General features: G+C 44.5%; 2 protein-coding genes across 4 annotated transcripts in view; both read left to right on the top strand.

Annotated features, from left to right (window-relative positions):
• The window catches only part of LOC129867630 (solute carrier organic anion transporter family member 2A1-like), a 75,795-nt gene extending 55,187 nt beyond the window's left edge, over positions 1 to 20,608 (top strand). Inside the window, exons 7-14 of one of the 2 annotated variants that reach the window (XM_055941152.1) lie at positions 3,167 to 3,242; positions 3,472 to 3,636; positions 6,865 to 7,060; positions 12,868 to 13,015; positions 14,090 to 14,265; positions 16,754 to 16,818; positions 19,067 to 19,187; positions 19,462 to 20,608. In XM_055941152.1, the coding sequence (XP_055797127.1) occupies positions 3,167 to 3,242; positions 3,472 to 3,636; positions 6,865 to 7,060; positions 12,868 to 13,015; positions 14,090 to 14,265; positions 16,754 to 16,818; positions 19,067 to 19,187; positions 19,462 to 19,582 (1,068 nt within the window). In that variant the 3' untranslated portion in view covers positions 19,583 to 20,608. The remainder of the gene's footprint in view (positions 1 to 3,166; positions 3,243 to 3,471; positions 3,637 to 6,864; positions 7,061 to 12,867; positions 13,016 to 14,089; positions 14,266 to 16,753; positions 16,819 to 19,066; positions 19,188 to 19,461) is intronic. The other variant, XM_055941153.1, reaches the window with a different exon arrangement.
• Positions 20,609 to 21,162: 554 nt separating this feature from the next.
• The window catches only part of LOC129867628 (ras-related protein Rab-6B-like), a 169,198-nt gene continuing 166,471 nt past the window's right edge, over positions 21,163 to 23,889 (top strand). The window contains exon 1 of one of the 2 annotated variants that reach the window (XM_055941150.1): positions 21,163 to 21,440. In XM_055941150.1, the coding sequence (XP_055797125.1) occupies positions 21,371 to 21,440 (70 nt within the window). In that variant the 5' untranslated portion in view covers positions 21,163 to 21,370. The remainder of the gene's footprint in view (positions 21,441 to 23,889) is intronic. The other variant, XM_055941151.1, reaches the window with a different exon arrangement.

Below are 23,889 nucleotides of genomic sequence, written 5' to 3'. Positions count from 1 at the left end.
GTTAGTTACCTATCCCGCCTGCTGTGTACCGGAGTCCTAGTTAGTTAGCTACCTATCCTGCCTGCTGTGTACCGGAGTCCTAGTTAGTTAGCTACCTATCCTGCCTGCTGTGTACCGGAGTCCTAGTTAGTTAGCTACCTATCCTGCCTGCTGTGTACCGGAGTCCTAGTTAGTTAGCTACCTATCCTGCCTGCTGTGTACCGGAGTCCTAGTTAGTTAGCTACCTATCCTGCCTGCTGTGTACCGGAGTCCTAGTTAGTTAGCTACCTATCCTGCCTGCTGTGTACCGGAGTCCTAGTTAGTTAGCTACCTATCCTGCCTGTGTACCGGAGTCCTAGTTAGTTAGCTACCTATCCCTCCTGCCTGTGTACCGGAGTCCTAGTTAGTTAGCTACCTATCCCTCCTGCCTGTGTACCGGAGTCCTAGTTAGTTAGCTACCTATCCTGCCTGCTTTGTACCGGAGTCCTAGTTAGTTAGCTACCTATCCTGCCTGCTCTGTACCGGAGTCCTAGTTAGTTAGCTACCTATCCTGCCTGCTGTGTACCGGAGTCCTAGTTAGTTAGCTACCTATCCTGCCTGCTGTGTACCGGAGTCCTAGTTAGTTAGCTACCTATCCTGCCTGCTGTGTCCCGGAGTCCTAGTTAGTTAGCTACCTATCCTGCCTGTGTACCGGAGTCCTAGTTAGTTAGCTACCTATCCCTCCTGCCTGTGTACCGGAGTCCTAGTTAGTTAGCTACCTATCCCTCCTGCCTGTGTACCGGAGTCCTAGTTAGTTAGCTACCTATCCTGCCTGCTGTGTACCGGAGTCCTAGTTAGTTAGCTACCTATCCCTCCTGCCTGTGTACCGGAGTCATAGTTTGTTAGCTACCTATCCTGCCTGCTGTGTACCGGAGTCCTAGTTAGTTAGCTACCTATCCTGCCTGCTGTGTACCGGAGTCCTAGTTAGTTACCTACCTATCCTGCCTGCTGTGTACCGGAGTCCTAGTTAGCTAGCTACCTATCCCTCCTGCCTGTGTACCGGAGTCCTAGAAATGGACCAATATAAGTATAAAAGGGGTTCCTACAGATGCAGGCCGCACCCTTCTCCATCTTGCTACTCATTGGAGGAGACTGGATGCTTTCCTTCAGATGCACTCCACCCCTACGGTGACATCACTGGGACACACTGCTTTATGACAAGGTGGTGGATTGTGTTCCCTGAAATGTGTACAGCAGCTGATTGACGGAGCGCAGGGCCCATCTCTATACACTTGTTTATCTTCTGGTCCCTCTGGAACATCGGAGCTAATCCGCTGTGCGATATCAGAGAGGACCACCGTTGTCCCACGGGAAACATTCTCTGTATTATGTTGTGTAATAATGTTGCATAATCACCTTCTGGTGTTGGTTGTTTGAGAAAGTTTTAACCCTTAAAACAACCTGCATACACATTGTTTGAAGTAATAGACCAACGTAGCTACTGTTGTAGGTCGAAGTTGTGTGCTGTAAAACCTTGGTAGAGCATGGGTGGAGTAGGCGTTGTGGTGCTGGAAAACCTTGGTAGAGCATGGGTGGAGTAGGAACTGTGGTGCTGTAAAACCTTGGTAGAGCATGGGTGGAGTAGGGACTGTGGTGCTGTAAAACCTTGGTAGAGCATGGGTGGAATAGGCATTGTGGTGGTGTAAAACCTTGGTAGAGCATGGGTGGAGTAGGCGTTGTGGTGCTGTAAAACCTTGGTAGAGCATGGGTGGAGTAGGGACTGTGGTGCTGTAAAACCTTGGTAGAGCATGGGTGGAGTAGGCATTGTGGTGGTGTAAAACCTTGGTAGAGCATGGGTGGAGTAGACATTGTGGTGCTGGAAAACCTTGGTAGAGCATGGGTGGAGTAGGAACTGTGGTGCTGTAAAACCTTGGTAGAGCATGGGTGGAGTAGGGACTGTGGTGCTGTAAAACCTTGGTAGAGCATGGGTGGAGTAGGGACTGTGGTGCTGTAAAACCTTGGTAGAGCATGGGTGGAGTAGGCATTGTGGTGGTGTAAAACCTTGGTAGAGCATGGGTGGAGTAGGCATTGTGGTGCTGTAAAACCTTGGTAGAGCATGGGTGAAGTAGGGACTGTGGTGCTGTAAAACCTTGGTAGAGCATGGGTGGAGTAGACATTGTGGTGGTGTAAAACCTTGGTAGAGCATGGGTGGAGTAGGGACTGTGGTGCTGTAAAACCTTGGTAGAGCATGGGTGGAGTAGGCATTATGGTGCTCGTGAATTTCTTTCTTTATCGGCTTCAAACCAATGCCTACTTTTCAATTAAAACATTTGTGTTTTGCTTTTTAATTGGATAAAAGCTTAGACCTGTAACACAGACCGATTCAGTCGGTTTCTACAGCCAAACTCAGTTACCTCAGGTTTTCTGGTTAGCGTATTGGTTATGTACTGTTGAGAATCACACACAGACCGGTGAAAGATGGACTTTTTCAAATCAAATTCTCATATTCCAGATTCCCATAGCCTCTCATCTGATATGGTGCAGCCAATTTCTTCTCTGCTTGTTTAAGAGATATTTCCATTCAGCGGTTGGAAAAGATTAAGTAAATTCCTCAAGGGGATTCTCTCCTCTCTCTTCTGTCTCTCTCCCTCTCTCCTCTCTCTCTCTCTCTCTCTCTCTCCCAAGATTTGACATTGAAAAATATTGCATGAATAATGAAATCAAAACTTATGCTTTCTTCGCCCTTCTGAAAATACATTTTCCAAAATAAAAGCTTAAATTATGCATGCATTCTTTCTACTGTTCTTCAACCTTAAAGGGGTCATCTGCAGTTGCTGTATAAATGTTTGACTTATAAATTAATAATATGTACCTGATTCTTTAAGAATATAGCTCATAAATGCCTCATGCTCTTACTTCAATTGTTGTACCGCATCAAAACCCCAAATATATAAGCTTGTTTTACTCCTATGTTTGTAAACAAAGTGAATGGTAACAACCACTGTATAACCTCATAACGTGGTTTTAAAACTGTCATGTTGATATCATGGATGGTCAGTCCTTGCATCCATAGCTCTGTCTATGAATTTGAGAGTGGTAACATTTCTCCGGCCACATCTCTCAGATTTTTACAGAAACAGGGCCGGGGAATTTGCTCTGTTACTGTTTTCTACTGCTTATTGCCACTTTTTAATGTATTATTTCCTAGGTAACTGGGACTGAAACTGACATTCTGAATGAAGGCTCCGAAAAGCCTGAGATCTCACTGGTTGATTTCCTTAAGAGTAAGTCCTCTATAGACAGGCTGGCTGGCTGGCTGGCTCGCACGCACGCACGCACGCACGCACACACACACACACACACACACACACACTATTGTGTGTTTGGTAGAATTCTACAGAGAATCTGCCCGCTGGCTACAATAACCCTCAGTTAACTGACTAATTTATGTATTCTTTTGTGTTTGTCTTTCTTGCCTGTCTCTGTGTGTCCTCTCTGTTCCTCTCTCCCCAGTGTTCCCCAGGCTGTTTGTCCGTCTGCTCCTCAGTCCTCTGTTCCTGCTGTTGGTTCTGTCTCAGTGCTGTTTCTCTTCAGTCATCGCTGGCCTCGCCACCTTCCTCAACAAGTTTCTGGAGAGACAGTACAGCACGACTGCCGCTTACAGCAGCCTCCTCATAGGTCAGTACAGCACGACCACCGCTTACAGCAGCCTCCTCATAGGTCAGTACAGCACGACCACCGCTTACAGCAGCCTCCTCATAGGTCAGTACAGCACGACTGCCGCTTACAGCAGCCTCCTCATAGGTCAGTACAGCACGACTGCCGCTTACAGCAGCCTCCTCATAGGTCAGTACAGAACACTACTGTCTCCTCATAGGTCAGTACAGAACACTACTGTCTCCTCATAGGTCAGTACAGAACACTACTGTCTCCTCATAGGTCAGTACAGAACACTACTGTCTCCTCATAGGTCAGTACAGAACACTACTGTCTCCTCATAGGTCAGTACAGAACACTACTGTCTCCTCATAGGTCAGTACAGAACACTACTGTCTCCTCATAGGTCAGTACAGAACACTACTGTCTCCTCATAGGTCAGTACAGAACACTACTGTCTCCTCATAGGTCAGTACAGAACACTACTGTCTCCTCATAGGTCAGTACAGAACACTACTCTCTCCTCATAGGTCAGTATAGAACACTACTCTCTCCTCATAGGTCAGTACAGAACACTACTCTCTCCTCATAGGTCAGTACAGAACACTACTGTCTCCTCATAGGTCAGTACAGAACACTACTGTCTCCTCATAGGTCAGTACAGAACACTACTCTCTCCTCATAGGTCAGTACAGAACACTACTGTCTCCTCATAGGTCAGTACAACACTACTGTCTCCTCATAGATCAGTACAGAACACACATATACATGCACGCAAGTACACACACACACACACACACACACACACACACACACACACACACACACACACACACACACACACACAACGAGAGACAGACACACACACACACACACACACACAACGAGAGACAGACACACACACGCACACACACACAACGAGAGACAGACACACACACACACACACACGAGAGACAGACACACACATACAGAGGAATGATGGCGTATGTGACTCCATGTTGATCCACTATGTGGAACAGGGGAATTATGGTGTATCTGTAAATGATAGCATTTATGAAGCTAGCAAGCATGTTCTTCACACGCTAGGAAAATTCTGTATTTTCTCCAACGTTTAAAATGAAAAAGGTCTCACTCCCAAAACACACACTGGAGACTCACACACAAAGTCTTTGCACAATGGGATGTTCTCGGTCTTTGAACAACGGGACGTTCTCAGTCTTTGAACAACGGGACGTTCTCAGTCTTTGAACAACGGGACGTTCTCAGTCTTTGAACAACGGGACGTTCTCAGTCTTTGAACAACGGGACGTTCTCAGTCTTTGAACAACGGGACGTTCTCAGTCCTTGAAGAACTGACTTAATCAAATTCAGATGTGGATGCCATGGCAGTAGGTGCATGTTCCTGCTCGCCTTCTCAAAGTTTTCATACATGGATATTTTCTGGTCGACCATCACTGCCAGGCCGGCAGGCTGGGACTGGACAATGCTAGAACTATGGTGCATAGCATCATTATGCGCTAATAGTCTGTGTCAAGAGTGGGGAGGCTTTTCTGGACAGGTACGTCAGTGTCATCTGATCCAACAGCCACGCTCCGTTCAGAAGGTTGGGTCTGGTACCAGGAAGGGGTAACCTGGCCAGGATGTGCTCGAGGGCAGACGCAATGGTTGCAATACGAATGTCCAGTGACTTAATTTCCTTGCGCATCTCAGTGGGTCAAGATTTTGTGCCCCCTGGCGCGGTTGGGCGATGGCGTTTATTTGGGCGGTGGATCACAAGGTGAGTGAGACCCGTCTGATGAGAATCCGGAGGCTCTGCCCCAATAACCCCCCCCCCCCCCCCCCCCCCCCAAGAGTTCAAAGCTCTTGGTTTGAATTTCTGACAGTGAGTGAAAGAGCTGTTACCCTGTGCAGCCACCTGGGAATGTTCAGCTCCCTAAGCGAAGAATGCAAAGTGTGTGCTCATCTGAGGCTGTTGTTTTTAACACTTCACATGGGTGGAACCACAGCCGGTGTACAGTACTGAATCGGTCTTAAAATAACAGATTTTCACAGAAGAGAAGTTCTGAGAGGTATAAAAAAAAAATGCTTTTGGAGGGCTCTGTCCTTTTCTATTCTACTGGCATCTTATCTATTCTGTCTTATCTATTCTACTCTCATGATCTATTCTGTCTTATCTATTCTACTCTCATCTATTCTACTGGCATCTTATCTATTCTACTCTCATCATCTATTCTGTCTTATCTATTCTACTGTCATTATCTATTCTACTGGCATATTATGTATTCTACTGTCATTATCTATTCTACTGTCTTATCTATTCTACTGTCATTATCTATTATGTCTTATCTATTCTACTCTCATTATCTATTCTGTCATATCTATTCTGTCTTATCTATTCTACTGTCATCTTATCTATTCTACTGTCTTATCTATTCTACTGTCATTATCTATTCTGTCATATCTATTCTACTGGCATATTATCTATTCTACTGTCATTATCTATTCTGTCTTATCTATTCTACTGTCATATTATCTATTCTGTCTTATCTATTCTACTGTCATTATCTATTCTGTCTTATCTATTCTACTGGCATATTGTTTATTCTACTGTCATCTATTCTACTGTCAGTATCTATTTTGCTGTATGTGTATTTGTTGAGGGAGCAGCAGCACTTGCATTTCCAAGAAACATTTCCACTCTGGGACAATAATGTTAATCTTATCTTATTTTATCTTAGCAGTGGTTATTTTATCTTAGCAGTGGTTATTTTATCTTAGCAGTGGTTATTTTATCTTAGCAGTGGTTATTTTATCTTAGCAGTGGTTATTTTATCTTAGCAGTGGTTATTTTATCTTAGCTGTGGTTATTTTATCTTAGCTGTGGTTATTTTATCTTAGCAGTGGTTATTTTATCTTAGCTGTGGTTATTTTATCTTAGCTGTGGTTATTTTATCTTAGCAGTGGTTATTTTATCTTAGCAGTGGTTATTTTATCTTTGCAGTGGTTATTTGATCTTTGCAGTGGTTATTTTATCTTAGCAGTGGTTATTTGATCTTAGCTGTGGTTATTTTATCTTAGCAGTGGTTATTTTATCTTAGCAGTGGCTATTTGATCTTAGCAGTGGTTATTTTATCTTAGCAGTGGTTATTTTATCTTAGCTGTGGTTATTTTATCTTAGCTGTAGTTATTTGTCTTATCTCTGGTTACTTGATCTTAGTTTTTCTAATCACTCTGTCGCGTCGTCCTCAGGTGCGGTGAACCTTCCTTCTGTTGCCGTGGGGATGCTGGTGGGCGGGATCATCATGAAGAGAATGGGTCTCTCTCTTAAGGCCATCCCTCGTTTCTCTGTCGTCATGCTGTCCATCTCTGTTCTCCTCCTCATCCCCCTCTTCTTCATGGGCTGTCCCACACAGAGGGTGAAAGAGGTCAACTATGAATTCCAAGGGTGAGTCAGTGTTGGGAGTGTAATCTGCATTTTTGCAAAACGGTTAAATCTTTGGAGAGCCTTGTCCTGGTTGATTGGGGTCGGTGTGCTGAGGGGGATGTTGTTGATGTGTCTGTAGTCTGTAGTTGTCAGCTAACCCTATCTGGGGATGTTGTGTTGCTGTCTGTAGTTTGTCAGCTAACTGTATCTGGGGATGTTGTGTTACTGTCTGTAGTTTGTCAGCTAACTGTATCTGGGGATGTTGTGTGTCTGTAGTTTGTCAGCTAACTGTATCTGGGGATGTTGTGTGTCTGTAGTTTGTCAGCTAACTGTATCTGGGGATGTTGTGTGTCTGTAGTTTGTCAGCTAACTGTATCTGGGGATGTTGTGTGTCTGTAGTTTGTCAGCTAACTGTATCTGGGGATGTTGTGTGTCTGTAGTTTGTCAGCTAACTGTATCTGGGGATGTTGTGTGTCTGTAGTTTGTCAGCTAACTGTATCTGGGGATGTTGTGTGTCTGTAGTTTGTCAGCTAACCGTATCTGGGGATGTTGTGTTACTGTCTGTAGTTGTCAGCTAACCGTATCTGGGGATGTTGTGTGTCTGTAGTTTGTCAGCTAACCGTATCTGGGGATGTTGTGTTACTGTCTGTAGTTGTCAGCTAACTGTATCTGGGGATGTTGTGTGTCTGTAGTTTGTCAGCTAACCGTATCTGGGGATGTTGTGTTACTGTCTGTAGTTGTCAGCTAACCGTATCTGGGGATGTTGTGTGTCTGTAGTTTGTCAGCTAACCGTATCTGGGGATGTTGTGTTACTGTCTGTAGTTTGTCAGCTAACTGTATCTGGGGATGTTGTGTGTCTGTAGTTTGTCAGCTAACCCTATCTGGGGATGTTGTGTGTCTGTAGTTTGTCAGCTAACTGTATCTGGGGATGTTGTGTGTCTGTAGTTTGTCAGCTAACCGTATCTGGGGATGTTGTGTTACTGTCTGTAGTTTGTCAGCTAACCCTATCTGGGGATGTTGTGTGTCTGTAGTTTGTCAGCTAACCGTATCTGGGGATGTTGTGTTACTGTCTGTAGTTGTCAGCTAACTGTATCTGGGGATGTTGTGTGTCTGTAGTTTGTCAGCTAACCGTATCTGGGGATGTTGTGTTACTGTCTGTAGTTGTCAGCTAACCGTATCTGGGGATGTTGTGTGTCTGTAGTTTGTCAGCTAACCGTATCTGGGGATGTTGTGTTACTGTCTGTAGTTTGTCAGCTAACTGTATCTGGGGATGTTGTGTGTCTGTAGTTTGTCAGCTAACCGTATCTGGGGATGTTGTGTGTCTGTAGTTTGTCAGCTAACTGTATCTGGGGATGTTGTGTGTCTGTAGTTTGTCAGCTAACCGTATCTGGGGATGTTGTGTTACTGTCTGTAGTTTGTCAGCTAACCCTATCTGGGGATGTTGTGTGTCTGTAGTTTGTCAGCTAACCCTATCTGGGGATGTTGTGTGTCTGTAGTTTGTCAGCTAACCGTGTCTGGGGATGTTGTGTGTCTGTAGTTTGTCAGCTAACCGTATCTGGGGATGTTGTGTGTCTGTAGTTTGTCAGCTAACCGTATCTGGGGATGTTGTGTGTCTGTAGTTTGTCAGCTAACTGTATCTGGGGATGTTGTGTTACTGTCTGTAGTTGTCAGCTAACTGTATCTGGGGATGTTGTGTTACTGTCTGTAGTTTGTCAGCTAACTGTATCTGGGGATGTTGTGTTACTGTCTGTAGTTTGTCAGCTAACTGTATCTGGGGATGTTGTGTGTCTGTAGTTTGTCAGCTAACTGTATCTGGGGATGTTGTGTTACTGTCTGTAGTTTGTCAGCTAACTGTATCTGGGGATGTTGTGTTACTGTCTGTAGTTTGTCAGCTAACCCTATCTGGGGATGTTGTGTTACTGTCTGTAGTTTGTCAGCTAACTGTATCTGGGGATGTTGTGTGTCTGTAGTTTGTCAGCTAACTGTATCTGGGGATGTTGTGTGTCTGTAGTTTGTCAGCTAACCCTATCTGGGGATGTTGTGTTACTGTCTGTAGTTTGTCAGCTAACTGTATCTGGGGATGTTGTGTGTCTGTAGTTTGTCAGCTAACTGTATCTGGGGATGTTGTGTTACTGTCTGTAGTTTGTCAGCTAACTGTATCTGGGGATGTTGTGTTACTGTCTGTAGTTTGTCAGCTAACCCTATCTGGGGATGTTGTGTTACTGTCTGTAGTTTGTCAGCTAACTGTATCTGGGGATGTTGTGTGTCTGTAGTTTGTCAGCTAACTGTATCTGGGGATGTTGTGTGTCTGTAGTTTGTCAGCTAACTGTATCTGGGGATGTTGTGTGTCTGTAGTTTGTCAGCTAACTGTATCTGGGGATGTTGTGTTACTGTCTGTAGTTTGTCAGCTAACTGTATCTGGGGATGTTGTGTTACTGTCTGTAGTTTGTCAGCTAACTGTATCTGGGGATGTTGTGTTACTGTCTGTAGTTTGTCAGCTAACTGTATCTGGGGATGTTGTGTGTCTGTAGTTTGTCAGCTAACTGTATCTGGGGATGTTGTGTGTCTGTAGTTTGTCAGCTAACTGTATCTGGGGATGTTGTGTTACTGTCTGTAGTTTGTCAGCTAACCCTATCTGGGGATGTTGTGTGTCTGTAGTTTGTCAGCTAACTGTATCTGGGGATGTTGTGTGTCTGTAGTTTGTCAGCTAACTGTATCTGGGGATGTTGTGTGTCTGTAGTTTGTCAGCTAACTGTATCTGGGGATGTTGTGTTACTGTCTGTAGTTTGTCAGCTAACTGTATCTGGGGATGTTGTGTTACTGTCTGTAGTTTGTCAGCTAACTGTATCTGGGGATGTTGTGTTACTGTCTGTAGTTTGTCAGCTAACTGTATCTGGGGATGTTGTGTTACTGTCTGTAGTTTGTCAGCTAACTGTATCTGGGGATGTTGTGTTACTGTCTGTAGTTTGTCAGCTAACTGTATCTGGGGATGTTGTGTGTCTGTAGTTTGTCAGCTAACTGTATCTGGGGATGTTGTGTTACTGTCTGTAGTTTGTCAGCTAACTGTATCTGGGGATGTTGTGTGTCTGTAGTTTGTCAGCTAACTGTATCTGGGGATGTTGTGTGTCTGTAGTTTGTCAGCTAACTGTATCTGGGGATGTTGTGTTACTGTCTGTAGTTTGTCAGCTAACCCTATCTGGGGATGTTGTGTTACTGTCTGTAGTTTGTCAGCTAACTGTATCTGGGGATGTTGTGTGTCTGTAGTTTGTCAGCTAACTGTATCTGGGGATGTTGTGTGTCTGTAGTTTGTCAGCTAACTGTATCTGGGGATGTTGTGTTACTGTCTGTAGTTTGTCACCTAACTGTATCTGGGGATGTTGTGTGTCTGTAGTTTGTCAGCTAACTGTATCTGGGGATGTTGTGTTACTGTCTGTAGTTTGTCAGCTAACCGTATCTGGGGATGTTGTGTTACTGTCTGTAGTTTGTCAGCTAACCCTATATGGGGATGTTGTGTTACTGTCTGTAGTTTGTCAGCTAACCGTATCTGGGGATGTTGTGTTACTGTCTGTAGTTTGTCAGCTAACCCTATATGGGGATGTTGTGTTACTGTCTGTAGTTTGTCAGCTAACTGTATCTGGGGATGTTGTGTGTCTGTAGTTTGTCAGCTAACTGTATCTGGGGATGTTGTGTTACTGTCTGTAGTTTGTCAGCTAACTGTATCTGGGGATGTTGTGTTACTGTCTGTAGTTTGTCAGCGGTTGTTTTTTTAATGACATGTGAGTTATTGGGAAGCCATGAGGACTGGAGTTTAAGATTCTTCAAACAGTCTTGCCCAAAGCCAAACGCCATGGAGTTGTCACCTATCACTACAGACGCAAAACAGAGATGTACAGTCTGCAGCGTTTTAATTCGTTGGATAAATAACGTGCCTGGTGAAACACACGTTCATCCGTTACATAATGATGAGGTCATAATAGGGAGAATAACAAACGTACAGTACCTTTTTTTCAGACACTACCAACAGACTGAAAAATAGACAAGCAACTTCATGGGATAAGACCGAGCATTTTTGTGAAGATAAAGACAAAAGTATTGTTTGGCGCTGTGCCACGGGTGAACCCAAAACAACGAGAATGTTGTTACTGCAGTACAATAGCAAACAGAGGCTAATGAACAACGTGTAACATAAACAGGAACCCTGGTCTTCATCCCATAACCTCAAATCTCTGTCGTCTTCTGTCATGTGGTTTTTCGGCACTGAGCTCTACTGATGAACTTACCTCCAGCCAAACGTCTATCGTGATCCCAAAACCCTGAAGTAAACAAGAATGCCCTTTTCACACTACTGAGCTGAGCTGAGCCTAGTAGAGTGGAGTTGTACTGAGCTGAGCCTAGTAGAGTGGAGTTGTGCTGAGCTGAGCTGAGCCTAGTAGAGTGGAGTTGTACTGAGCTGAGCCTAGTAGAGTGGAGTTGTACTGAGCTGAGCCTAGTAGAGTGGAGTTGTACTGAGCTGAGCCTAGTAGAGTGGAGTTGTACTGAGCTGAGCCTAGTAGAGTGGAGTTGTACTGAGCTGAGCCTAGTAGAGTGGAGTTGTACTGAGCTGAGCCTAGCAGAGTGGATTTGTACTGAGCTGAGCTGAGCCTAGTAGAGTGGAGTTGTACTGAGCTGAGTCTAGTAGAGTGGAGTTGTACTGAGCTGAGCCTAGTAGAGTGGAGTTGTACTGAGCTGAGCTGAGCCTAGTAGAGTGGAGTTGTACTGAGCCTAGTAGAGTGGAGTTGTACTGAGCTGAGCCTAGTAGAGTGGAGTTGTACTGAGCTGAGCTGAGCCTAGCAGAGTGGATTTGTACTGAGCTGAGCTGAGCCTAGTAGAGTGGAGTTGTACTGAGCTGAGCCTAGTAGAGTGGAGTTGTACTGAGCTGAGCCTAGTAGAGTGGAGTTGTACTGAGCTGAGCTGAGCCTAGCAGAGTGGATTTGTACTGAGCTGAGCTGAGCCTAGTAGAGTGGAGTTGTACTGAGCTGAGCTGAGCCTAGTAGAGTGGAGTTGTACTGAGCTGAGCCTAGTAGAGTGGATTTGTACTGAGCTGAGCTGAGCCTAGTAGAGTGGAGTTGTACTGAGCTGAGCTGAGCCTAGTAGAGTGGAGTTGTACTGAGCTGAGCTGAGCCTAGTAGAGTGGAGTTGTACTGAGCTGAGCTGAGCCTAGTAGAGTGGAGTTGTACTGAGCTGAGCCTAGTAGAGTGGAGTTGTACTGAGCTGAGTCTAGTAGAGTGGAGTTGTACTGAGCTGAGCCTAGCAGAGTGGAGTTGTACTGAGCTGAGTCTAGTAGAGTGGAGTTGTTCTGAGCTGAGCTGAGCCTAGTAGAGTGGAGTTGTACTGAGCTGAGCCTAGTAGAGTGGAGTTGTACTGAGCTGAGCTGAGCCTAGTAGAGTGGAGTTGTACTGAGCTGAGCCTAGTAGAGTGGAGTTGTACTGAGCTGAGCCTAGTAGAGTGGAGTTGTACTGAGCTGAGCCTAGTAGAGTGGAGTTGTACTGAGCTGAGCTGAGCCTAGTAGAGTGGATTTGTACTGAGCTGAGCTGAGCCTAGTAGAGTGGAGTTGTACTGAGCTGAGCCTAGTAGAGTGGAGTTGTACTGAGCTGAGCCTAGTAGAGTGGACTTGTACTGAGCTTGTTATGAATTCCCCGTAGCTGCTAAACCCTGCTAGAAAGGACAGTGTGAAAAGACAATGTCCGAGCAAGCACAATACATTTCGGGCAAAATAGTGTAAAAAATGGTATAAGTCTATTGTGATACCAACATCATTCTTGAAACATCATCTTCTCTCTTCTCATCAGGTCTCTGGCCAATTGTTATTCCAACTGCTCCTGTCCTGTTAACGCCTTCAACCCAGTGTGTGGAGCTGACGACATCGAGTACCTGTCACCCTGCCACGCAGGCTGCAAAGAGTACACCAAAGACCCCAACAACAGATTCAGGGTTCTGGTGCGTTCTGGGAAGTTAGGAATGCAGTAGCGAATGGTATAATTGAACGAAGAGTAAAACCAAATCTGTTATAGGTCAATAGGGCAGCCAGGCAGACCTAGTACTACAGTCTCTACCTACAGTACAGCTACACAATATGGATGATTCACAATCAATGGGCCAGTCCCATCCATCACTTTTTTACATGTTACCTTTATTTAACTAGGCAAGTCAGTTAAGAACAAATTCTTATTTTCAATGACGGCCTACCAGGGAAAAGTGGGTTAACTGCCTTGTTCAGGGGGCAGAATGACAGATTTGTACCTTGTCAGCTCGGGGATTCGATCTTGCAACCTTTCGGTTACTAGTACAACGCTCTAACCACTAGGCTACCTGCCGCCCCTCCACTCTAACCACTAGGCTAATCAGAGGGTAATCAGCTCTGGGACACAGGGGAAGTGTTTTTAGTGTCAGTCAGTAAGTCATCCATTACCAGGATGACTGTTTAGCAGGCTAATAGGGTTGTAGTCATATTGACATAGTTAAAATGGTTAACCCCCCCATTTTTTTATTTTATTTTTTTATTTCACCTTTATTTAACCAGGTAGGCTAGTTACATTTACATTTACATTTAAGTCATTTAGCAGACGCTCTTATCCAGAGCGACGTTGAGAACAAGTTCTAATTTACAACTGAGACCTGGCCAAGATAAAGCATAGCAGTGTGAACAGACAACAACACAGAGTTACACATGGAGTAAACAATAAACAAGTCAATAACATGGTAGGAAAAAGAGAATCTATATACAATGTGTGCAAAAGGCATGAGGTAGGCAATAAATCGAATGCATGGCCATTATGTTAAAGACTGGCGTAAATGAGATAGACCAAGCGGTAACACTAGCTCATGTTGTAAATACTAATTGAGGAAAGTATACAGGACGTTCAAGTCAATATAGGATATTAATCATTCACCATTTTGCCATTGTCTTAACAAAAAAAACATGGATCTGTCCATTTTCTTTTATAATGTATTACATGTATAGTCTATCTTTTATATAATGATACCGGTGTCTTCTTCGTTCTCCTGCTTTAGGAGTACACAGACTGTATCTGTACAGCTCACAGCCAGGGTAGCGGTGGGGGTACTGCTCGCCCCGGCCCCTGCCCCAACCAATGTCCTCACTTCCTGCTTCCTGTCATGTTCCTCATCTCTCTGGCCGCGATGATCGCCTCCCTAACACACAATCCTATCTATATGATGGTCCTCAGGTAACCACTCTCTCCCTAACACACTACCTGGCCCTCAAACCATCATGGTCACCTAATAATCCCCAGTTTACAATTGGCTCATTCATCCCCCTCCTCTCCCCTGTAACTATTCCCCAGGTCGTTGCTGCAAATGAGAACGTGTTCTCAGTCAACTTACCTGGTAAAATAACGGTAAAATAAAAATAAAAATAAATAAATAAAACCCCATCTATATGATGGTCCTCAGGTTTATTTTTTATATTTTTTATTTCACTTTAAATTAACCAGGTAGGCTAGTTGAGAACAAGTTCTCATTTACAACTGCGACCTGGCCAAGATAAAGCAAAGCAGTGTGACAAAAACAACACAAAGTTACACATGGGATAAACAAACGTACAGTCAATAACACATTAGAAAAATCTATATACAGTGAGTGCAAATGTTGTAAGATTAGGGAGGTAAGGCAATAAATAGGCCATAGTGACGAAATAATTACAATTTAGCAATTAAACACTGGAGTGATAGATGTGCAGAAGATGATGTGCAAGTAGAGATACTGGGGTGCAAAGGAGCAATAATAATAATAATATGGGGATGAGGTAGTTGGGTGGGCTATTTACAGATGGGCTATGTACAGGTGCAATGATCGGTAAGCTGCTCTGACAGCTGATGCTTAAAGTTAGTGAGGGGGATATGAGTCTCCAGCTTCAGTGATTCAGGTAACCTCTCTCTCTAACACACAGCCCCGTCTATATGATGGACCTCAGATAAAAAAACATATACAAGTGCATTTGGAAAGTTTTCAGACCCCTTGACTTGATCTTCATTTTGTTACGTTACAGCCTTATTCTAGAATGTATTAAATGTTTAAAAAAGTCTCATCAATCTACATCACAATACCCCATAATGACATCACAATACCCCATAATGACATCACAATACCCCATAATGACATCACAATACCCCATAATGACAAAGCGAAAACCGGTTTTTAGAATGTTTGCCCATTTATTAAAAAATTTAAAAACTGAAAAACCTTATTTATTTATGTATTCAGACCCTTTGCTATGAGAATCAAAATTTAGCTCATGTGCATCTTGTTTACATTGATTAAACTTGAGAAGTATATACAACTTCATTGGAGTCCACCTGTGGTAAATTCAATTGATTGGACATGATTTGGAAAGGCACACACCTGTCTATATAAATGTCCCACAGTTGACAGTGCATGTCAGAGCAACAACCAAGCCATAAGGTTAAAGGAATTGTCCGTAGAGCTCCGAGACAGGATTGTGTCGAGGCACAGATCTGGGGATGGGTACCAAAAAATGTCTGCAGCATTGAAGGTCCCCAAGAACACAGTGGCCTCGACAAAAGGTTTGGAACCCCCAAGACTATTCCTAGAGTTGGCCATTCGGCCAAACTCAGCATTTGGGGGAGAAGGGCCTTGGTCAGGGAGGTGACCAGGAACCCGATGGTCACTCTGACAGAGCTCCAGAGTTCCTCTGTGGAGATGGGAGAACCTTCCAGAAAGACAACCATCTCTGCAACCCTCCACCAATCAGGCCTTTATGGTACAGTGGCCAGATGGAAGCCACTCCTCAGTAAATGGCATATGACAGCCCACTTGGAGTTTACCAAAAGGCACCTAAAGACTCTCAGACAATGAGAAACAGGTTTCTCTGATCTGGTGAAACCAAGATTGAACTCTTTGGCCTGAATGCCAAGCGTCACGTCTGGAGGAAACCTGGCACCATCCCTACAGTGAAGCATGGTGGTGGCAGCATCATGCTGTGGGGATGTTTTTAGGCCACAGGGACTTCAGCTCAAGGGAAAGATGAACAGAGCAAAGTCCTTGATGAAAACCTACTCCAGAGTGCTCAGAACTTCACCTTCCAACAGGACAACAACCCTAAGCACACAGCCAAGACATAGCAGGAGTGGCTTCAGGAAAATTCTCTGAATGTCCTTAAGTGGCCCAGCCAGAGGCCGGACTTGAACCCAATCGAAACATCTCTGGAGAGACCTGAAAATAGCTGTGCAGCGACGCTCCCCATCCAACCTGACAGAGCTTGAGAGGATCTGCAGAGAAGAATGGGAGAAACTCCCCAAATACAGGTGTGCCAAGCTTGTAGTGTCATACCCAAGAAGACTCGAGGCTGTAATCACTGCCAAAGGTCTTCAACAAAGTACTGAATAATGGGTCTGAATAAATATGATATTTCCTTTTTATATATATAATTTGGAGATTTCTAAAAACCTGTTTTTGCTTCGTCATTATTGTGTAGATTGATGAGAGGAAAAAAACGATTTAATTCATTTTAAAATAAGGCTGTGTAACGTAACAAAATGTGGAAAGAGTCAAGGAATCTAAATACTTTCAAAGTGCACTGGTATATAGTTTAATGTAATTAAATGTGATTTTGAATACTTCTGATGAGTCCATAGACAGCAGGCCTATTCAGCGCGACGCTGTAAATAAACTGTTTCTTCGCTTGAATTGTTTCAGAACTGTTCCCCACGAAGAGAAATCCTTTGCCATAGGAGTCCAGTTTCTGCTCTTGAGAGTGCTTGGTACGTTTCTTCATAAAGACAGATGTTGTTTAAATAAATACAACACACAATTCAATATAATGATAATAACATCAATGTAGTGTTAGAGTGCCCTCTAGTGGACGACGACTGATTTGAATCATACTGAGAATCCCGTATCTTTCTGCTGCGAAAGTGTTTTAAATAAGAGTTGTGATTGATGTTGCTGTCCCCAGTCCACCTGGCCTTGCTGCTGTCCCAGTTTCAACTGTTCTTCCTGCGGTTATGGAACCCCTACCTGTCCAAGACCTGCCGATTTCAATTCTTAATTATCGGCTATGAAAAGCCAACTGACATTTATTCCTGATTATTATTTGACCATGCTTGTCATTTATGAACATTTTGAACATCTTGGCCATGTTCTGTTATAATCTCCACCCGGCACAGCCAGAAGAGGACTGGCCACCCCTCATAGCCTGGTTCCTCTCTAGGTTTCTTCCTAGGTTTTGGCCTTTCTAGGGAGTTTTTCCTAGCCACCGTGCTTCTACACCTGCATTGCTTGCTGTTTGGGGTTTTAGGCTGGGTTTCTGTACAGCACTTTGAGATATCAGCTGATGTACGAAGGGCTTTATAAAATAAACTTGATTGATTGATGTTTGATCCTCTCCTTTCTCTACGAACAAAAGGTCAATGTTGACAGTTGTTATAGCAACCAGCTCCTGTTCAGCTTGGCCATCCACAGCTCCTGTATATAGTATTATTATACACACTGAACACAAATATAAATGCAACATGCAACAATTTCTAAGATTTTACTGAGTTACAGTTCATATAAGAAAATCAAGTCAATATAAATAAATTCATTAGGTCCTAATCTATGGATTTCACATGACTGGGAATACAGATATGCATCTGTTGGTCACAGATACCTTTTAAAACAGGTAGGGGTGTGGATCAGAAAACCAGTCAGTATCTGGTGTTGCCACCATTTGCCTCATGCAGCGTGACACATCTCCTTCACATAGAGTTGATCAGGCTGTTGATTGTGGCCTGTGGAATGTTGTCCCACTCCTCTTCAATGGCTGTGTGAAGTTCCTGGATATTGGTGGGAACTGGAACACGCTGTCGTACACGTCAATCCAGAGCATCCCAAACATGCTCAATGGGTGGTGACATGTCTAGTGAGTATGCAGGCCATGGAAGAACTGGGACATTTTCAGCTTCCAGGAACTGTGTACAGATCCTTGCGACATGGGGCCGTGCATTATCATGCTGAAACATGAGGTGATGGCGGTGGATGAATGACAGGACAATGGAGCTTCAGGATCTCGTCACGGTATCTCTGTGCATTCAAATTGCCATCGATAAATTGCAATTGGGTTCGTTGTTCGTAGCTTATCAAATAACATTGTATTGGTCACGTACACATATTTAGAAGATGTTATTGCGGGTGTAGTGAAATGCTTGTGCTCCAACAGCCTGTTGTTCATAATTGTACATGGTTCATATTAAGATCTTGCTACTTAAAGGGGTATAATTAAGTTGTACTGAATATGTTGTAGCAAGTCCCTTTTCCTGGCCTTTTCCTGGCTTTTTCCTGGCCTTTTCCTGGCCTTTTCCTGGCCTTTTCCTGGCCTTTTCCTGGCCTTTTCCTGGCCTTTTCCTGGCCTTTTCCTGGCCTTTTCCTGGCCTTTTCCTGGCCTTTTCCTGGCCTTTTCCTGGCCTTTTACTGGCCTTTTACTGGCCTTTTCCTGGCCTTTTCCTGGCCTTTCCCTGGCCTTTTACTGGCCTGGTTACACGTGGTCTGTGGTTGTGAGGCCGGTTGGATGTACTGCCAAATTCTCTAAAAGGACGTTGGAGGAGGCGGCTTATGGTAGAGAAATTAACATTCAATTATCTGGCAACAGCTCTGGTGGACATCCTTGCAGTCAGCATGCCAATTGCACCCTCCCTCAATACTGGAGACATCTGTGGCCTTTTAAAGTGGCCTTTTATTGTCCCAAGCACAAGGTGCACCTGTGTAATGATCATGCTGTTTAATCAGCTTCTTGATATGCCACACCTGTCAGGTAGATGGATTATCTTGGCAGAGGAGAAATGCTCACTAACAGGGATGTAAACAAATGTGTGCACAAACTTTGAGAGAAATAATATTTTTGTGCGTCTGGAAATCTTCTGGGATCTTTTATATTTCAGCTCATAAAACATGGGATCAACACTTTACTTTACTTTTGCGTTTTTATATTTTTGTTCAGTTTATATTCTCTAATCCTGTGCTTTTCTATTCTAGCCTGGTTACCGGCCCCAGCCCTGTTCGGCATGACCATCGACAGCTCCTGTATCTGGTGGAAACGTATCTGTGGCAACCGGCTGGGCTGTGGTTACTATGACAATAACATCCTGAGAAACAGGTAAGGAAAAAGGTCTCGTACTACTATTGGTATGCCTCGTTTATACAAGTGATAATGATTGATTGACTGTATTGATGGGCTGTATTGATGGACTGTATTGGTGGACTGTATTGATGGACTGTATTGGTGGACTGTATTGGTGGACCTGTATTGATGACCTGTATTGATTGACTGTATTGATGACCTGTATCGATTGACTGTATCGATTGACTGTATTGATGAACTGTATTGATTTTGCTGGTTGATTCAGTGAATGATTGATGTTTCTCTGCAGGTACCTGGGTCTGCAGGTGGGCTTCAAGATGATGGGGATCTTCCTGCTTGGGCTGGTTGGATGGAAGGTCCAGAGGACCAGGGAGTACAACCTGGGGAAACGGCCTGACGGACCACTGTGATCTGGGATACGTCTGACCGCCTGGCTCCTTAACTCCTTCCTCCCTTTCCCGTCTCACACGATAGAGACTGGCCACCGAGGACCACTTTTAAACCTCTCTGTCATCGCACCGTGCTATCCAATCCACCACCTTACTACAATCTAACCTGTCTCACAGGAGAGAAGAGACTCACCTGCCTCTGAGGTACACTGTGCCTTTCAACTGGTCTGCTAATGCAGGGTCTGCTAATGCAGGGTCTGCTAATGCAGGGTCTGAATACAACGGAGGGACTACTATGACTCAACTCTGAGCAGCCAGCCCTATTCCTATATAAGCGTCTCACAACCTCCCCCCAGTGGGCTTAGCTGGTTATCTTAATATATTTTTCCCACTGTGCTTTTCAACGGAGTGTACTGTGCTGTATACTAGTATATCAACTGTATACTAGTATATCAACTGTATACTTGTGTATCAACTGTATACTTGTATATCAACTGTATACTTGTATATCAACTGTATACTTGTATATCAACTGTATACTTGTATATCAACTGTATACTAGTATATCAACTGTATACTAGTATATCAACTGTATACTAGTATATCAACTGTATACTTGTATATCAACTGTATACTTGTATATCAACTGTATACTAGTATATCAACTGTATACTTGTATATCAACTGTATACTTGCTGTTAACCCAGGGATGTTGTCCATTCAGGTTTCAAGCTAACTTAATATCTGTATTAGTTATAGATGTTTGTCTCTTACGCAGAGGCATTTAGTGAGCATTTATATAGAGTTTTATACAACGAATGGTAACTTTATAATCATATGATAAACATATGACATCCGCTTTAATCACAATAATATGCTATGCATCACATATCAATTACACTGTTTAAATTACTGTTCTCTTGTTGAAATAGATTTATAATACAATATTATGCTAAGTTTAGATTATTTTCACTTATGTGCCTTATATGCAACACCAAATGAATGTGATTTATGTAAATAATAAATTGTTTGTTTTATATTGTACAATTGTTACCACATTGTGGTGGAAAAGTTAAGAGAGTGTGGGGAGAGAATGAGTATCTCTCTCTGTGTGTGTGTTTGTCTCTCTCTCTCTCTGTGTGTTTGTCTCTCTCTCTCTCTCTCTCTCTCTCTCTCTCTCTCTCTCTCTCTCTCTCTCTCTCTCTCTCTCTCTCTCTCTCTCTCTCTCTCTCTCTCTCTCTCTGTGTGTTTCTCTCTCTCTCTCTCTCTCTCTGTGTGTTTCTCTCTCTCTCTCTCTGTGTGTTTCTCTCTCTCTCTCTGTGTTTGTCTCTCTCTCTGTGTGTTTGTCTCTCTCTCTGTGTGTTTGTCTATCTGTGTATACAGGACATCATGAGAGTAAATACAGTTAGAGAAAGGGGTAGAAACACAGTAGGCTTAATGGAACGAATAATCGAAGATGTCGCGCACAATAGGACCACGAAAGGTTTTCCTCATTCCCCGTTTCGCATGACGTCATGCGTCAGTGGCAGAAAGGAGGGGGCGGCAGACAGAGAGCGAGGAGGAGGAGAGACCGCGCAGGCGCAGATCGGCATTTAAAAAAAAAAAAAAAAACCTAACAGCAGCGTCCACAGTGCAGCAGCGCTCACTGAGGAAGAGGAAGAGGAAGAGAGAGCAGGTTGAACGGATTAAAGGCGTCGCTGTTCAGTGTCACATCCCAACATCATCAGCACCACCACAAACCAGGACCACTGGGAAAGAGCATTTAATTAACCGACTCGTTTAGAAATTCACTCCCCCCCCCTTTAAAACATGTCTGTGGGTAGTGACTTTGGGAACCCCTTAAGAAAATTCAAACTGGTCTTTCTGGGGGAGCAAAGCGGTAAGTAATTCAGAAGCTTTGGGAGAAGTTATCTTCTGTTTGTGTATGATATTCCCTGCTGGGTGTTCACAGGCTAAGTGAAGTTCACTGACCTCTATAAAGCCTACGTGTTTCACTTAGTAGCCTTTAACATGATGGAGAATTGACTACATTTTCTATAGGAAAATGACAAGCTTGTTTTTGGTTATGTCGGTCACAAATAGTCCAGAGATCAGTTTACAATGTTCATTATAAAATGTTTATGATGTCAGTCAATGCATTTCATTGTTTGGGATATTTATTGTTTTATGATTACACTTTATGCAAAGCAGGGGCGAAACATTTAGTTTTTTTGCTGTCCAGTTTGATAATAATTTAGAATATTATTAAAACCTAATAATTGCTATGTATGCTACAGTTGTTTTATACATGTGGTGGTGTTATTGTGTCAAGCGCTGTGCTTGGTTTAAAAGAGAGAAATTAAGAATTCTGTGTATTGCATGAGACACACCCAGGCTGCCAGCGTCTGTCGGTGAGAACTTGTGTAGCTGTAGTCACTTCCACTGTAGGCTTCTCTGTCTCTCTCTCTCTGTCTCTGTCTCTGTCTCTGTCTCTGTCTCTGTCTCTGTCTCTCTCTGTCTGTCTCTGTCTGTCTCTGTCTCTCTCTTTCTCTCTCTCTCTGTCTCTCATTCTGTCTCTCTCTCTGTGTCTCTGTCTCTCTCTCTGTCTCTCTCTGTCTCTGTCTGTCTGTCTCTGTCTCTCTCTGTGTCTCTCTCTCTGTCTCTCTCTCTGTGTCTCTGTCTCTCTCTCTCTGTCTTTCTCTCTCTTTCTCTCTCTCTCTGTCTCTGTCTCTCATTCTGTCTCTGTCTCTGTGTCTCTGTCTCTCTCTCTGTCTCTCTCTCTGTGTCTCTGTCTCTCTCTCTGTGTCTCTGTCTCTCTCTATGTGTCTCTATCTCTCATTCTCTCTCTCTCTCTCTCTCTCTCTGCATCTGTCTCTGTCTTTCATTCTGTCTGTGTCTCATTCCCTCTGTCTTTCATTCTCTCTCTGTCTCTGTCTCTCATTCTGTCTGTCTCATTCTGTCTCTCATTCTCCCTCTCTCTGCAGATGATGACTAAGTAATTTGGTCATTTCCATAGTGAAGAGTGTTGTAAAATAGCCCAAAATGAAATAAATATAATTCCATGAAAGGTTATGTTGAATAGATAGACTGATGGCTGTCAGTTGCCATGATGACCAACTTGTCTCTAGCTTCTCTTGGCTCAGTTTGTCCCCAACAGGCTCCACTACTCCACCCCCCATGTTATGAGACAACTTATTAAAGCCTTGTTACCACTCATCAGTTAGGGAAACAGGTTTATTCATGGTTGTGATGTCAGACCAGCGCTGTCGTCCCCCCCCCCCCCCCCCCCCCCCTCAGCTCAAGAGGAAATGCCCCCGTGGAGGGGGGGGGGGGGGGGGGGGGGGCTGGGTTCAGATCCCGCCCCCAGACCTCAATCTAACCGGCAGCAATCATCTCAAGTCATTCAGTTCCTGTGACCACCCACTCAGCCGCTAATAATAAACACTTATCGGGTCTCATTCGTTGTAGCTGCCGTCAGGGCATGTAGCGTGAGTGGAAGTAGAGAAAACGCAGTGGTGACCGTGCTGAATCACTTAAACATGGACTTACTCATAAAAACAGACAGCTCTTTGCTGTATTCTCTGCGTCTCTCTCTAGTCGTGGTAGTCGAGGCGGGTAGACTAGCAGACAGGCGGGTGGACTAGCAGACAGGCGGGTGGACTAGCAGACAGACGGGTGGACTAGCAGACAGGCGGGTGGACTAGCAGACAGGCGGGTGGACTATCAGGCAGGCGGGTGGACTAGCAGACAGGCGGGTAGACTAGCAGACAGGCGGGTAGACTAGCAGACAGGCGGGTGGACTAGCAGACAGGCGGGTGGACTATCAGGCAGACGGGTGGACTAGCAGGCAGGCGGGTGGACTAGCAGGCAGGCGGGTGGACTAGCAGACAGGCGGGTGGACTAGCAGACAGGCGGGTGGACTAGCAGACAGGCGGGTGGACTAGCAGACAGACGGGTGGACTAGCAGACAGGCGGGTGGACTAGCAGACAGGCGGGTGGACTAGCAGACAGACGGGTGGACTAGCAGACAGGCGGGTGGACTATCAGGCAGGCGGGTGGACTATCAGGCAGGCGGGTGGACTAGCAGACAGGCGGGTGGACTAGCAGACAGACGGGTGGACTATCAGGCAGGCGGGTGGACTAGCAGGCAGGCGGGTGGACTAGCAGACAGGCGGGTGGACTAGCAGACAGACGGGTGGACTAGCAGACAGGCGGGTGGACTAGCAGACAGGCGGGTGGACTATCAGGCAGGCGGGTGGACTATCAGGCAGGCGGGTGGACTAGCAGACAGGCGGGTAGACTAGCAGACAGGCGGGTGGACTAGCAGACAGACGGATGGACTAGCAGAC

Source organism: Salvelinus fontinalis, chromosome 12 (assembly GCF_029448725.1).
Source record: "Salvelinus fontinalis isolate EN_2023a chromosome 12, ASM2944872v1, whole genome shotgun sequence".
Lineage (NCBI taxonomy): Eukaryota > Metazoa > Chordata > Actinopteri > Salmoniformes > Salmonidae > Salvelinus > Salvelinus fontinalis.
This window is presented reverse-complemented; position numbering and strand designations above follow the sequence as displayed.